The sequence below is a fragment of the Mobula birostris genome, chromosome 10 (genome assembly GCF_030028105.1).
Source record: "Mobula birostris isolate sMobBir1 chromosome 10, sMobBir1.hap1, whole genome shotgun sequence".
NCBI lineage: Eukaryota > Metazoa > Chordata > Chondrichthyes > Myliobatiformes > Myliobatidae > Mobula > Mobula birostris.
This window is the reverse complement of record NC_092379.1, coordinates 18349292-18362728: the sequence shown is the minus strand read 5'-3', so window position 1 is coordinate 18362728 and position 13437 is coordinate 18349292. Positions and strand designations below refer to the sequence as shown.

Here is a 13437-nt window from a genome sequence, read left to right as displayed (position 1 = left end):
CTTTTCCCCAGGGCTGAAATGGCTAACACAAGGGGGCACAGTTTTAAGGTGCTTGGAAATCGGTACAGAGGAGATGTCAGGGGTAAGTTTTTTACGCAGAGAGTGGTGAGTGCGTGGAATGGGCTGCCGGCGATGGTGGTGGAGGCAGATAGGATAGGGTCTTTTAAGAGACTCCTGGACAGGTACATGGAGCTCAGAAAAATAGAGGGCTATGGGTAACCCCAGGTAATTTCCAAGGTAAGGACATGTTCGGCACAGCATTGTGGGCCGAAGGGCCTGTATTGTGCTGTAGGCTTTCTAAAAAGGGATAATTATACTCATCGATTAAGATGTTCCCATGACCAGTGATCTCACTTTAAGGATTATTTATCTTATTATTTCTTGTTCTTGTTATTTATTGCTATTTACATTTGCATTTGTAGTTTGTTGTCTTCTGTGCTCTTGCTCTTTCATTGATCCTGTTTACAGTTGCTGTTCTGTAGGTTTGCTGAGTATGCCTGCAGGAAAAAGAACCTCGGGGTTATATGTGGTGTTATGTATGTAGTCCTATGATAAATTATAGTTTGAACTGAGTCCCAGTGGTTTGAAGAGTGAGCTCTAATGATTTTGACAGGCGAAAGACACAAAGCTGGGGTTTGAGGCTGGAAATATGCAGTGATGTGTAGTGAATGTGGAGTGACAATCACTGAGTGTGTGGCTGCAAATATTCTAATCATCTCCACTTCTGGCCATAGAGAAGAAAGATCTGAGCGCTTTGGGGCATGTAGTTGAGATGAGAGCTGTAGCATCTGCTGATGGAGTGGACCAGCTGGTCATTGTCAAGTTTATGGTCAAAAATGCACATAGCATCAGATGTGCAACATTCACCTGAACAACATAAAGATAAGTTGTTGAAGAAAGGGTGTAATTAGAACAAAAGTAAGGTCCATTGTAGTGCAAAGTGGTCATAGTTTTGCTGTACTGTGACAGTGATTAGGGTTGTTCCGGTCGGTTCAAGAGCCAAATGATTAACAGTCCATGATGTTGTGTCGATCTTTTAACCAACTCTTTGATCAATCTAACTCTTCCCTCCCACATAACTCTTCATTTTTCCATGTGTCCATGTAAGAGTGTCTTAAATGTCCCTAATATATCTGCCTCTACCACCACCCTGGTAGTGCATTCCATGCATTTGGACCTTTGTGTAAAGAAGAATCTACTCTGTCATTTCCCCTATGCTTTCCTCCAATCACCTTAAAATTACGCCCCCTTGTTATTAGCCGTTGGAAAAAGTATTTGCTGCCTACTCTACCTATGCCTTTTAGCATCTTATATGCCTCTATGAGGTTGCTACTCACCCTCCTGCACCACAAAAAGAAAAACGCTGGTTCACTCAACCTAAATTCATAAGATATGCTTTTTAATCCAAGCAACATCCTGGTAAATGTCTTCTGCACCCTCTTCCACCTACTTCCAATAATGAGGTGACCAGAACTGAACATAATACCCCAAGGGTACTATTACCAGAGTTTATTTGGAAATAGCTGTTCTTCCTTGAACCTGGTGGTGTGGGACTTAAGGCTTCTGTACCTCCTGCCTTATGGCAGCCGTGAGAAGATGTCATGGCCTGGATGATGGGGATCATGCATTTAGATGGTGCTCAGGAGGCTGTGAGGGAACCTAAGATGAAGGGTTGGGACTGAGAAGAGAGTGACTTGGAGGGATCAAGAGCCCGGAGTACAGAGTGAAATAGACTGTGAAAATATTTCTGCTTTGGTGGCTAGGATCCAGAAGGCGAGTAGTAGAGGATAATGTATTTCTTCCATTCCAGTATAAGTGGATAGAAGTCTGAAATGAGAGAATGTGTAGGATGTGGGAGGAGATGAGGTGGCTGCTACCATTCTTACAATTCTGTATAACAAGTCGAGCTTAATCCACCCTACCTTTGAATTTACTGTGTCATCCAATCTCTAAATTCCTGGTTCAATGAACTACACAAATCTGCCGTCCTTAGTGACGGTGGTTCTGCAGCTTCCATGGAGCACAATTCCAAAGGTTCACCCACTCTGACGGAAGAAATTTCTGCTGCTCAACGCCTGATGGGTGACCTGGAGTTTGCAACCTGTGGAGACAGCTTTTCAGAAGGAATGCCTCTGTCTCAAGAATGGCTAGTGTGGAGAACTGAGCATCATATTATTTAAGCAACACACATCAAAGTTGCTGGTGAACGCAGCAGGCCAGGCAGCATCTCCAGGAAGAGGTACATTCGACGTTTCGGGCCGAGACCCTTCATCAGGACTAACTGAACGAAGAGCTAGTAAGAGATTTGAAAGTGGGAGGGGGAGGGGGAAATCCAAAATGATAGGAGAATTCAGGAGGGGGAGGGATGGAGCCAAGAGCTGGACAGTTGATTGGCAAAAGGGATATGAGAGGATCATGGGACAGGAGGCCCAGGGAGAAAGAAAAGGAGGAGGTGGGGGAAAACCCAGAGGATGGGCAAGGGGTATAGTGAGAGGGTCAGAGGGAGGAAAAGGAGAGACAGAAAAAGAATGTGTGTATATAAATAAATAATGGATGGGGTACGAAGGGGAGGTGGGGCATTAGCGGAAGTTAGAGAAGTCGATGTTCATGCCATCAGGTTGGAGGCTACCCAGACGGAATATAAGGTGGTGTTCCTCCAGCCTGAGTGTGGCTTCATCTTTACAGTAGAGGAGGCCGTGGATAGACATATCAGCATGGGAATGGGACGTGGAATTAAAATGTGTGGCCACTGGGAGATTCTGGGAAGCCACACTCGGGTTGGAGGAACAACACCTTATATTCCGTCTGGGTAGTCTCCAACCTGATGGCATGAACATTGACTTCTCAAACTTCTGCTAATGCCCCACATCCACTATTTATTTATATACACACATTCTTTCTCTCTCTCTCCTTTTTCTCCCTCTGTCCCTCTCACTATACCCCTTGCCCATCCTCTGGGTTCCCCCCCTCTCCTTTTCTTTCTCCCTGGGTCTTCTATCCCATGATCCTCTCATATCCCTTTTGCCAATCAACTGTCCAGCTCTTGGCTCCATCCCTCCCCCTCCTGTCTTCTCCTATCATTTCGGATCTCCCCCTCCCCCTTTCAAATCTCTTACTAGCTCTTCTTTCAGTTAGTCCTCGGGTCTCGGCCCAAAACATCAACAGTACCTCTTCCTAGAGATGCTGCCTGGCCTGCTGCGTTCACCAGCAACTTTGATGTGTGTTGCTGGAATTTCCAGCATCTGCAGAATTCCTCGTGTTTGCAACATATTATTTAGTTCGATTCAGGTAAAAAACACCCTTGCATTTCCATCAAAGCTGGGAGCGAAAGGAGGAGGGGGAGGCAGACATGGACAGTAGAGTGGTATGGTTCATTGTACTGTGGATCGTGCAAATCATTTCTTCTCTTGCCCACAGGCCACGGCTCAGCTGAAGGAGGCATTTAAGGATCCATCAGTGGTCCCTGCTCTCTGCACAATCCTTACAAGTGCACCAAGCCCTCAGGTAAGGCACTTTGAACTTCCTTTGGACAGAGTTAATTCAGGCAAGCTGATTACGGGCCTAAGATGGTCAAGGATGCAAATTTAAGAGAAATTGGGATATAAAGCAGAAGGGAAAAGCAGATATATTTCCAGCAAAACGACTGAGTTGAAAGGTAATGGAAGAGTCTTGGATGCAGATTGAATAGTAAATTTAAAAAGGGAATTTGTAAATACTTGAAAAGGAAGCAAAAATTGCAGGACTGTAGGAAAAGAGCGAGTGAAAGCACTAGGATTAACTGGATCTCTCTCTCATCTCCCTTTCACTCACTCACTCTCACACTCTCTCTCTCTTTTCTCTCTCTCTCTTGCTCATCTCTCTCTTTTCTCTTCTCTCTCTCTCTTCCCCTCTCTTTCTCTTTCACTCCCTTCCCCCCACCCTTTCCATGTCTAGCCCACTCTCTCCTTTCTTTCCAGATGAGTTTATAGGATTGTGGGATTTGGCTGATTTGAGACAGTTTTCCTGGCGCTGTGGGAATGCTGACCCACTGTCAGTTCCATGTGAAGTAAGCCTTCATTGTGGAACCTGCTTTCAGCCCTTCTCTGTTTTGTTCCTGGGGCCTTTGCACTTCACTTTCTCTTCAGCTATCAGCAGCTCACCCTTTTCTCCCCCTCCCCTGCTTTAGATCCGCCAGTTTGCAGCAGTACTCGTGAGAAGAAGAGTTGCTAAGCACTGGAAGAAGCTCTCAGTTGATCTAAAGGAGAAGTATGTGATTGACCTTTTAAATATGATCCAAGTTGGATAATGCTTAACCTGATATGTAGTTTATAAATGAGGGCATGATTGCCTCTTATCATCTGGGACCTGGAGTGGAACAGACCACCAGAAAGTGTTGGGCTGCAGTCTCTAGGGGAATGGATGTGTCAGGAGTCAGACACTAACTCAAAGTCAAACCCATCCTGAGGCAGAGAGGACAAAGGGCTCCCCTCTTTGGTAACTGGGTGAGTGCACGGGTCCAGTTTTGACCTTTCCCCCAGGGAAACTGCAGACAAAACAGAAGGGGCGCATCTGGAATATGAGGTCAAATCCGGCTTTAGACATAAAAATTTGTGCTGGTGATATGTTTTTGGGTGCTGTTGCTGTCAGGTAGTAAGAAAGCCGGTGACACGCCTGGTTTTGCCACACCACCACCAGGACACCAGTTCCATTATGTGTGACTGAATGAGTCTGTGTGTCCAACTGAAGGGGAGGTTGCAGGGTCTGAGGAAATGCAAAGAAGTGGAGTGGGTTGGAAACTTAGGACCTTGGTACAAAGTCACCGGAGAAGGGAGGTTCCCAATAAATTAACTTGGCGTGAGATTATCTGAGCCCCTGGTTTTTCCTTACCAGGAACACAAGGTTTTCTGCAGCTGCCGGAAATCCAGAGTTACAAAATGCTGGAGGAACTCAACAGATCAGGCAGCATCTACGAAGAGCAATAGAGTTGACGTTATAGGCCAAGACCCTTCATCAAGACTGGAAAGGAAGGGAGAAGAAGCCAGAATAAGAAGTTAGGGGAGGGGAAGGAGTGCAAGCAGGAAGAAAATAGGTGGAGGGAAGTGGGTGGGGGAGGGATGATTATGAGGTGATAGGTGGAAAAGTTAAAGGACTGAAGAAGAAAGAACCTGATAAGAAAGGACAGAAGTGAAAGGAGGAGGAGGAGCACCTGAGGGAAATGATAGGTAGGTGAGGAGAAGGGATGAAGTAAGAGGGGTGCCAGAATGGGGAATGGAAAAGGAGAGAAGGGGAAGGTGTTCATACGGTCAGGTTGGAATAGGAGGTGTTGCTCCTCCAACTTGATAGTGGCCTCATCATGACTGCAGAGGAAGCCATGGACTCAATATGTCAGAATGAGAATGGGGATTGGAATTATGATGGTTGGCCTCCAGTAAATCCTCACTGTTGCGGATGGAGTGAAGGTGCTCACCGATGTAGATGAGGCCACACCAATTACAATAGAAGACCCTGACACACTTGCAGTTGTAGTGTTGCCTCATCTAAGAGGACTGTTGTGGCCCTAAGAGGAGGTGAATGGGCAGGTGAAGCACTTAGTCTGCTTGCAGGGTTAAGGAGGGACATCAGTGGGGTGCGACAACTTTGAAGGGAATCATGGAGTGAGCAATCCCTGCGGAAAATGGAAGGGAGGGGAGTAAAGATATGTTTGGTGGTGGGATTCCATTGAAGATGGCAGAAGTTGCATAGATTGATGTGCTGGATTCAGAAGCTCATGGGGAGCTAGGAAAGAGAAACTCCATCCATATTAAAGTGGCCTCTTCCCCTTTCCTTTCCAGTCCTGATGAAGGGTATCAGTCTGAAATCTTTATTCTCTTTGATAGATGCTGTCTGACCTGTTGAGTTTCTCCAGCAGCTTGTATTCACTAACCAGGATCCTCATTACAAAGTTTGTCCTTTGTTGTCAAAGAATTGGAAGGGGTAGTTAGAGAGTGGCTCGTGTAACTCAAGCTATTTAAATAAGGATGATCTGTGTTATAGAAAGTTCTGTACTGTTTCCAGCTAGTGTCAGTAAACCATGTGCAAGGACAGTGTTAAAGAAGCTTCACTCATTCTCACTAATGTAATCATTACCCTCAGAGTGTGTGGTGAGATGGTATAAAGGGAATTTCACTCTCTGTCTAACTCCTGGAAGTAGGAGTGTTACCGTGTCTAACCTTAAGAGTGTGTGATGGGCTGGTGTCGAGGAGGTTTCACTATGTATATTTAATGGGAATTTTTGTTTTAACTTGGTATGGCATCCCAGATCTAACGGGTTCTCTCTCTCTCTCCCTCTCTCCCCCCGCACTATTTTTTTTCTCTCCAGTTTGAAGCCGGTGATTTTGCAGTCTCTCCAGCGGGAACATGAGTAAGTGGACAAATTTTGGAATTAAGTTGGGAAATGTGTAGCTCAGGAGGTTGATGGTTGGGTTGAGTAGCTCTCTGATCCTGGCAGTCAACTTGCAAACGCTTTGTCGCTATACGAGGAGACATCATCAGAGCGCTGTTCACTTGTGGTGTGTCCTCTGAATGCTCGACCTTTATATACTTATCATTCAGTTGATTGGTCGACATTACAGAAATGTGGCCAAGTGGTTAAGGCGTTTGTCTAGTGATTTGAAGGTCGCTAGTTCGAGCCTCAGCTATGGCAGCGTGTTTGTGTCCTTGAGCAAGGCACTTAACCACACATTGCTCTAGTGTCTGTGCAAGGTGTGGCGCCCCACACAGACTTGCAATCTGTGCCTTGTAAGGCATGAAAATGCCCGACTCAGGCCTCTCAAGGTCTGAGTCAACGTTCTTCTCCCTCCCCCCCACCCCATAGGGAGGATGTCTCATTGCTGATTGGTTATGTGTCAAACTCTGTGCGTTGTCTGGAATTTTGCCCACATTGGCTTATAAATAGAATTATTTGTGGAAAACCGTGCTTCTAGGAACTTTCTTGCATGCCATGTCTTTGCTTGCACCATGACTCCCACTGATGCCCAGTCGAAATTATGCCCCTCTCAAACTGTACTGTATCCACCCTTTGAGAAGTTTTTGGGAAATCCACTTGTAAACCACAAAGACTGAAATGATGCCATTGAGATGGAAAATACCATAAAATCATAAGACAGAGGAGCAGAATTAGGCCATTTGGCCTATCGAGTTCCTCCACTATTCAATCATGGCTGATCCTTTTCTCCCCTCCTCAGCCCTACTCTCCGGCCTTTTCCCTGTGACCTTTGATGCCGTGTCCACTCAACAACCTATCTATCTCTGCCTTGAATACACCCAACGATCTGGCCTCCACAGCTGGTAATAAATTCCACAAATTCACCACCCTCTGACTAAAGAAATTTCTCCACATCTCTGTTTTAAATGGATGCCTCTCTATTCTGAGGCTGTCCCCTTGTCCTAGACTCCCCCACCATAGGAAACATCCTTTCTGCATCTACTCTGTCTAGGTCTTTCAACATTCGAAAGGTTTTGGTGAGATTCCCCCTCATCCTTCTAAATTCCAGCAAGTACAGTGAAGAGTGGCAGTAGTGAGATTGTGAGCAGGCATTACATTGCTGCTGCTCAGTTCCATGCAGACAGGATGTAGGCACAGACAGCAGTGCATTTCTGAGCGCAGCATCATGCACGTTTTCAACTATAGGTTTATGTGCTCTATAAAATAACTGTTCACATGAAGTCAATTTATTAAGGTCAACATTATATACCTGTAACTCAGACCTTAAAAATAATCCAGGCTTTAGTGAGTGGGAAAGAAGCAGAGAGATGTTTCATTGGCGATCTGGAGAACAGCAATCTTAAGCATTAGTATTAACATGGAATGCGGTATTGAATGTGCCAGTAGAGTAGTCAAGTTGAGAAAGGCAGGTTTCAGTGGAATGAGACTAGTTCTGGTTCTGCGCCCTGTGCCTAACCATTGGGAGTGTGTGATGGGAGCTTAGTCTGTCAAAGAGGTATAGTCTTGATATATCACCATGAAGGAGATGTGTAGGGAAGTTGAAGTCAGCACTTCCTCATATTCTTTTCATTCCCTTTTCCAGGCACACAGTTCGGCACGCAGTGGCTCAGCTGGCTGCAATTATCATCAAGCATGAAACGCCAGAGAAATGGCCACAACTACTTCAGTTTATAACTCAGTGGACTAAGAGCAGCGTTCCAGCAGAGCGGAAGGTATGTGAATGGCTGTGGGAGGTGTAGGTGAGGGGTGGCATCGTAAGAGTACACATCAATGGTACAGATGTTGTCAGCTTGAAAATGGTGTGCTGCAGGGAAAGCTACTTTTAAAATGCTCCTTGGCAGCCCATATAATATTGTCTGGCAGCTTGTTCAATATACATACTGTGTGAAGAGGTTGCCCCTCAGGTCCCTTTCTTAGATGAGAAAATGCAGATGGAATGAAGAGCCTGCCCTCGCAGGGAGAATGGAGTCAATGATATAGATGTAGGTAGATGTACTATGGCTACAGTACTGGGCTAGGTGGCAGAGCTCTAACCCATTCTAAACTTTCCCACAGTAACTGGGTATTCAGCAAATTCAAGTCACTAATTAAATCTGGAATTAATTCTATTCTCAGTAACAGTGGCCATAAAAAGACTGAATTAATGTTAAAACCCTGTCTGATCTCCCACTGTCTCTCAGCAAAGGAGAATCTGAAATTCATACCTGCTCCAGCCTAAATGTTCCCCAAAATGTATTGTTGACTTTTCATTTCAGTTCAGCAATAATTGGAGATGGAAAACAAATGTCAGCAGCATTCGAAATCTGTGCAGGGATGTATTAAAAGGGGGGTGTAATGGGGGTTGGATGCAGAGTCTCAGTAGAATATTGCACAGCAGTGGGCTCCAGTGCTGAAATTTTATCCCCTTTTCTTGCACTGATATTTTTTCTCCGTTTATCAGATTGTGGTTCCTGAAGCAGCCAGAACAATATACAGCTGAAGTGGTTCTGACTAGGGTTTGGTCACACTGAATGTGTGTTCCCCTGTACATTGAAAACTAAGGGGTAAAGGCTGAAAACATTGGAAGCATTTAACAGATCAGGAAGGTCTGAGGGAGGATCTCCGACCTGAAATCTTAACCCTGTTCCCCCTTCCACAGAAAAAAAAATTTTCTATTTTTGGTTCGGAATTCCAGCATCTCTATTTTCCTGATATACATTAGCCAGAATCAGTTTCAGATTTATTATCACTGACTTATGTTGTGATACATTTGTTTTATGGCAGCAGTACAGTGTAAGACATAAAAAAATTCCTAATGTACAATAAAAATAAATAGTGTAAGAGAGAGGTAGTGTTCATGTATTAATGGGTCATTGAGAAATCTTATGGCAGAGGAAAAGCTGTTCCTACATTGAGTTTGCATCGCCAGGCTCCTGTAGCTCCTCCCTGAAGGTAGTAATGAGAAGAGGACATGTACCAGAATGTGAGGGTCCCTAATAATAGATGCCACCTTCTGAAGCACCACTTTTTGAAGATATCCTCAATGGTGGGAAAATTATGCCTGTGATGGAGCTGGCTGAGTTGACTGCTTCCGTATCCTCTTTAATCTTGTGCATTAGAGCCAGATTACCAGCCTGTTATGAAACCGGTCAGAATACACTCCACTGTACATCTGTAGAATCTTCACTTCAAATCTCCTCAAACACCTAACATAGCATAGCCATTGGTGTGCCTTCTCTGTGATTACATGAAAATGCTGGGCCCAAAGTAGATCCTCTGAGATACTGACACCAAGCTACTCACCCTTTCCACTGCTGATCCCTCAATGCATATGTTCTCCTGACTTCCCCCTCCTGAAGTCCACAATCAAATTCTCTGTCTTGCTGATGTTGAAGATGAATAAAGAGAGTGAAAGGCTAGACTGAGCAAACCTACCTTCCTTTGATGCCAGGAAGGAGGGTTATGGTATCTACAGCCAGAAGGCCTAGCCTGGTTAGGTGTTGAGACTTTAGGCACTGGGGTGGGGGGAAGAGATGTGTGTTTGGATCATGTCACTGGAGTGATCACTCTAGCAAAGTTCTGATTAGCAGGCCAGTAACCAGTGCATCTCCTTGCCTGTTCTATTCCTCAGGTTGGGATGCTACTGCTGAGCACCGTGGTCGATATCAGCACCGACTCCTTCAAGCGTCACTTCCGCGAGCTGATGCGGCTCTTCCACCAGACCCTTGAGGATCATGACAACCCACTAGTTGTCTTCTACACCATCCAGACTCTAACCACGGTGGTGTCGTACATGGGGACCGATGAGATGGTGAGTGTGGGCTAGGTCCTCTCCAAAAAGTGAAGCAGCCTCCCACGCAGAAGACCCTGCACTGGCAGTTCCAGTGAGCCCTGTTGAAGTTTAGTGTTTATGTACCCATTGAACACGTGTCTGTGCTATTGTCAGCAATAGATCTAGGGGATTAAGCGACACTTAGTGGGCTCAATGGCCTTTTTGGTGAAATTGCAGCACAGAATGCGCATGTCTGGTTTCTGTTGATCTGATGCTGCAAATTGCATATTTCTTTCTATTTCAACTACATGGTTAGTGTCTGTTGGTGATGCACTGCTGGTGATGAGCAGTTCTGGGGACCTGCCATCTCACTCCCATCACTCCCTGGCTTTGTGGGGGGAGGGGGGAGACAGTGTGTGGGGCAATTTGACAAGGTTGCTTCTTTTCCTTCTGCAGAACATGATGCGTCCTATGATCCCAAAGCTGTTGATTGCCATTCAAATCCTCATACAGCACAATCAGGTGAGTCAAATCATGAGAGAATAGGAAGCTGCAAGTTCCTCCTGGCCAGTGAAGTATTGAACTGCAACTTGCGTGAGCCCTTTAAATGACCCCTTTGTCTCTGCTTACCAGTTTTGCATGCTTAGTAAGAGCATTGGAGTCTTAGCGTAATACAGCACGAAAACAGGACTTTCAGCCCAACTAGCCCATCCCATCTATGCCATGTCTATTTGATTACATTTGGCTTGTATCCCACTAAACCTTTCCTATCCATTTATCTGTCCAAGAGTCTTTTATATGTTGTTATTGTACCTGCCTCAAACACTTATTCTGGCAGTTCGTTCCACATATCCACCACTCTCTGAGTTCTCAGGTTCCTTTTAAATCTTTCCCCTCTCACCTTAAACTGTGCCCTGTAGTGTTTGATTTCCCTTCCCTAGGAAAAAGGAAAGACAATCAAGATTTACCAAGAAAATAACCAGCCTCATGTTACCCACGTGCATTTTGTTTGCTTTTGTTCTTACAGGGCCTGAATCCTTCTCTTGGCCATTTGGGTGATAGTCCCCTGTAAACTTCCTTCCAGCATCACCCTAGATTTCCTGACCAGAGATGCATAATTCCAACTGCATTCCACTCCCCTACACCTCCCTGGCCTGGGATCTGCTGCACTATTGTTGGGATCATTGCTGTCTGAGGGTGGGTTGAGGGAGCCTTCAGCCATAAATTATCCACCTCCCTGAACGTGATTGTCAAATTAGGTGTCTGATTTCATTTGAGTCTTGGCTGCAGTTCTGAACATTTAAGCAGTATTTTGCTTCCTGGAATGTTGTGCTGTGAACAATAGTACTTCTGGTGCTGGGAATTACTGTTAATGTTAAATCTGTACACATAACAGTGAGATGGGTATTTGGTGAATGGATGTCTGCTCTCTGTGGGAAGTTGGATTAAAGAGTAAAATTGCTAGTTTTCTCATAGTTTAACTTTTCCTACACTTGGTTGTATTTGTATATAGTCACTTATATACATGTACTGTAATTTATTGTTCAGTGAATTTTGCAATGATTTTTCTAGCAGTTTCTCTGCAGCAAGTGTCACACCACTGATTGGCTCTTGCATAGGTTGTTCTTATTGGAATGAAACTATAAAACATGGAAACAGAATTAGGCCATTCAGCCCATTGAGTCTGCTCCACCCTTCCATCGTGATTGATTTATTCTCTCTCTTAACCCCAGTCTCCTGCCTTCTTCCCATGAACTTTGACACCCTTACTAATCAATCTCAACTTTTAGTATACCCAATGATTACCTCCACATCCATTTGTGGCAATGAATTCCACTGATTTACCACCCTCTGGCTAAAGAAATTCCTCCTCATCTCTCTTCGAAAGGGATAGCCTTCTATTCTAAGGCTGTGCCCTCTGGTCCTAGACTCCTCCACTAAAGGAAAGATCCTCTCCACATCCACTCTACCCAGACCTTTCAATATTCAAGGGGTTTCAATAAGATCCCTCTCATTCTTCTAAACTCCAACAAGTACAGGCCCAGAGCCATCAAACACTAATAATATGTTCATTCTTTCATTCCCAGAATCATCCTTGTGAACCTGTTCTGGACCATCTCCAATCCCAGCACAACAGCTCATAATACTCCAAGTGCAGTCTGACCAATGCCTTATAAAGCCTCAGCATTATATTTTTGCTTTTTTATTTAAATGCTCTCAGAATGAATGCTAACATTGCATTAGCCTTCCTTACCACCAATTCAACCTGCAAGTTAACCTTTAGGGAATTTTGCACGTAGATTCCCAGGTCCCTTTGCACCTCCAATTTTTGAGTTCTCTCCCTTTTTAGAAAATAGTCCATGCCTTTATTCATTCTACTGAAGTGCATGAGCATATACTTCCCTTCATCTGCCATTTATTTACCCATTCTCAGTTGTGTGTAAGTCCTTCTGCACTTCCGAATTCCTCAACACTACCTGCCTCTCCACTTACCTTCATATAAAGTACGTATCATCTACAAACTTGGTCACAACGCCATTGATTTCGTCATCCAAACCATTTGCATATAATGCGAAAAGTACCTTTATTGTCTCAATGGAAGAGCACAACCAATACCCTTGAGCACACCAACTAGGTTTTCCTGACCTGCCACAAACAATCGAAGAACAGAAAGTATAATACTAGTCGAAAAGGAGTTTCTGCTGCTGGCCACATGTTCTTCACAGTCCCATTTTGAATCTCCACGTGAGCGTGGGACACCTCACGTCTGCCATGGTTGTTCTCCTACAGAGTTACCACTTCCAGAACACTTGAAGCATCTGCTTTGATATTAATTTCTTATCATTTCAAATATTGCATTCCAGTGTCACTGGCTGTAGGTCATGTGACTGGTCTTTAACACCTTTTTGTTGGCTCTGCTCCAGGCCAGCATCCAATGATTGCACCCTTCTCAGCAAGTGACAATCTGTAATTTATGGCTCTTTGTTCTCAATCAGCAACCAGCTTGAATCATGCAGAATGGATTCAGACCCCAACAGTTAAAAACTTGCATGTTATATCCAACCAAAGAACACCTCACAAATAACTTCTTAATTTGGAAATGATCCCTAGTTCAGCAGATTACCTGAGGCATCAATGTATCAACCTTAAAACACTGATCAAGCCAAGCGACTTTAGCTCAAAATGAAGAACAGAGTCTCTTCATAAAATGGCAGCCTCCATC

The 13437-nt window shown here is 44.6% G+C and overlaps 1 protein-coding gene across 1 annotated transcript in view; it reads left to right on the top strand.

The window, feature by feature from the left end:
• Nucleotides 1–13437, top strand: part of ipo4 (importin 4) — an 89244-nt gene that overhangs the window by 2186 nt on the left and 73621 nt on the right. Inside the window, exons 2-7 of the mRNA XM_072270013.1 lie at nucleotides 3418–3504; nucleotides 4166–4245; nucleotides 6338–6379; nucleotides 8046–8175; nucleotides 10074–10253; nucleotides 10671–10736. Of these exons, the coding sequence (XP_072126114.1) occupies nucleotides 3418–3504; nucleotides 4166–4245; nucleotides 6338–6379; nucleotides 8046–8175; nucleotides 10074–10253; nucleotides 10671–10736 (585 nt within the window). The remainder of the gene's footprint in view (nucleotides 1–3417; nucleotides 3505–4165; nucleotides 4246–6337; nucleotides 6380–8045; nucleotides 8176–10073; nucleotides 10254–10670; nucleotides 10737–13437) is intronic.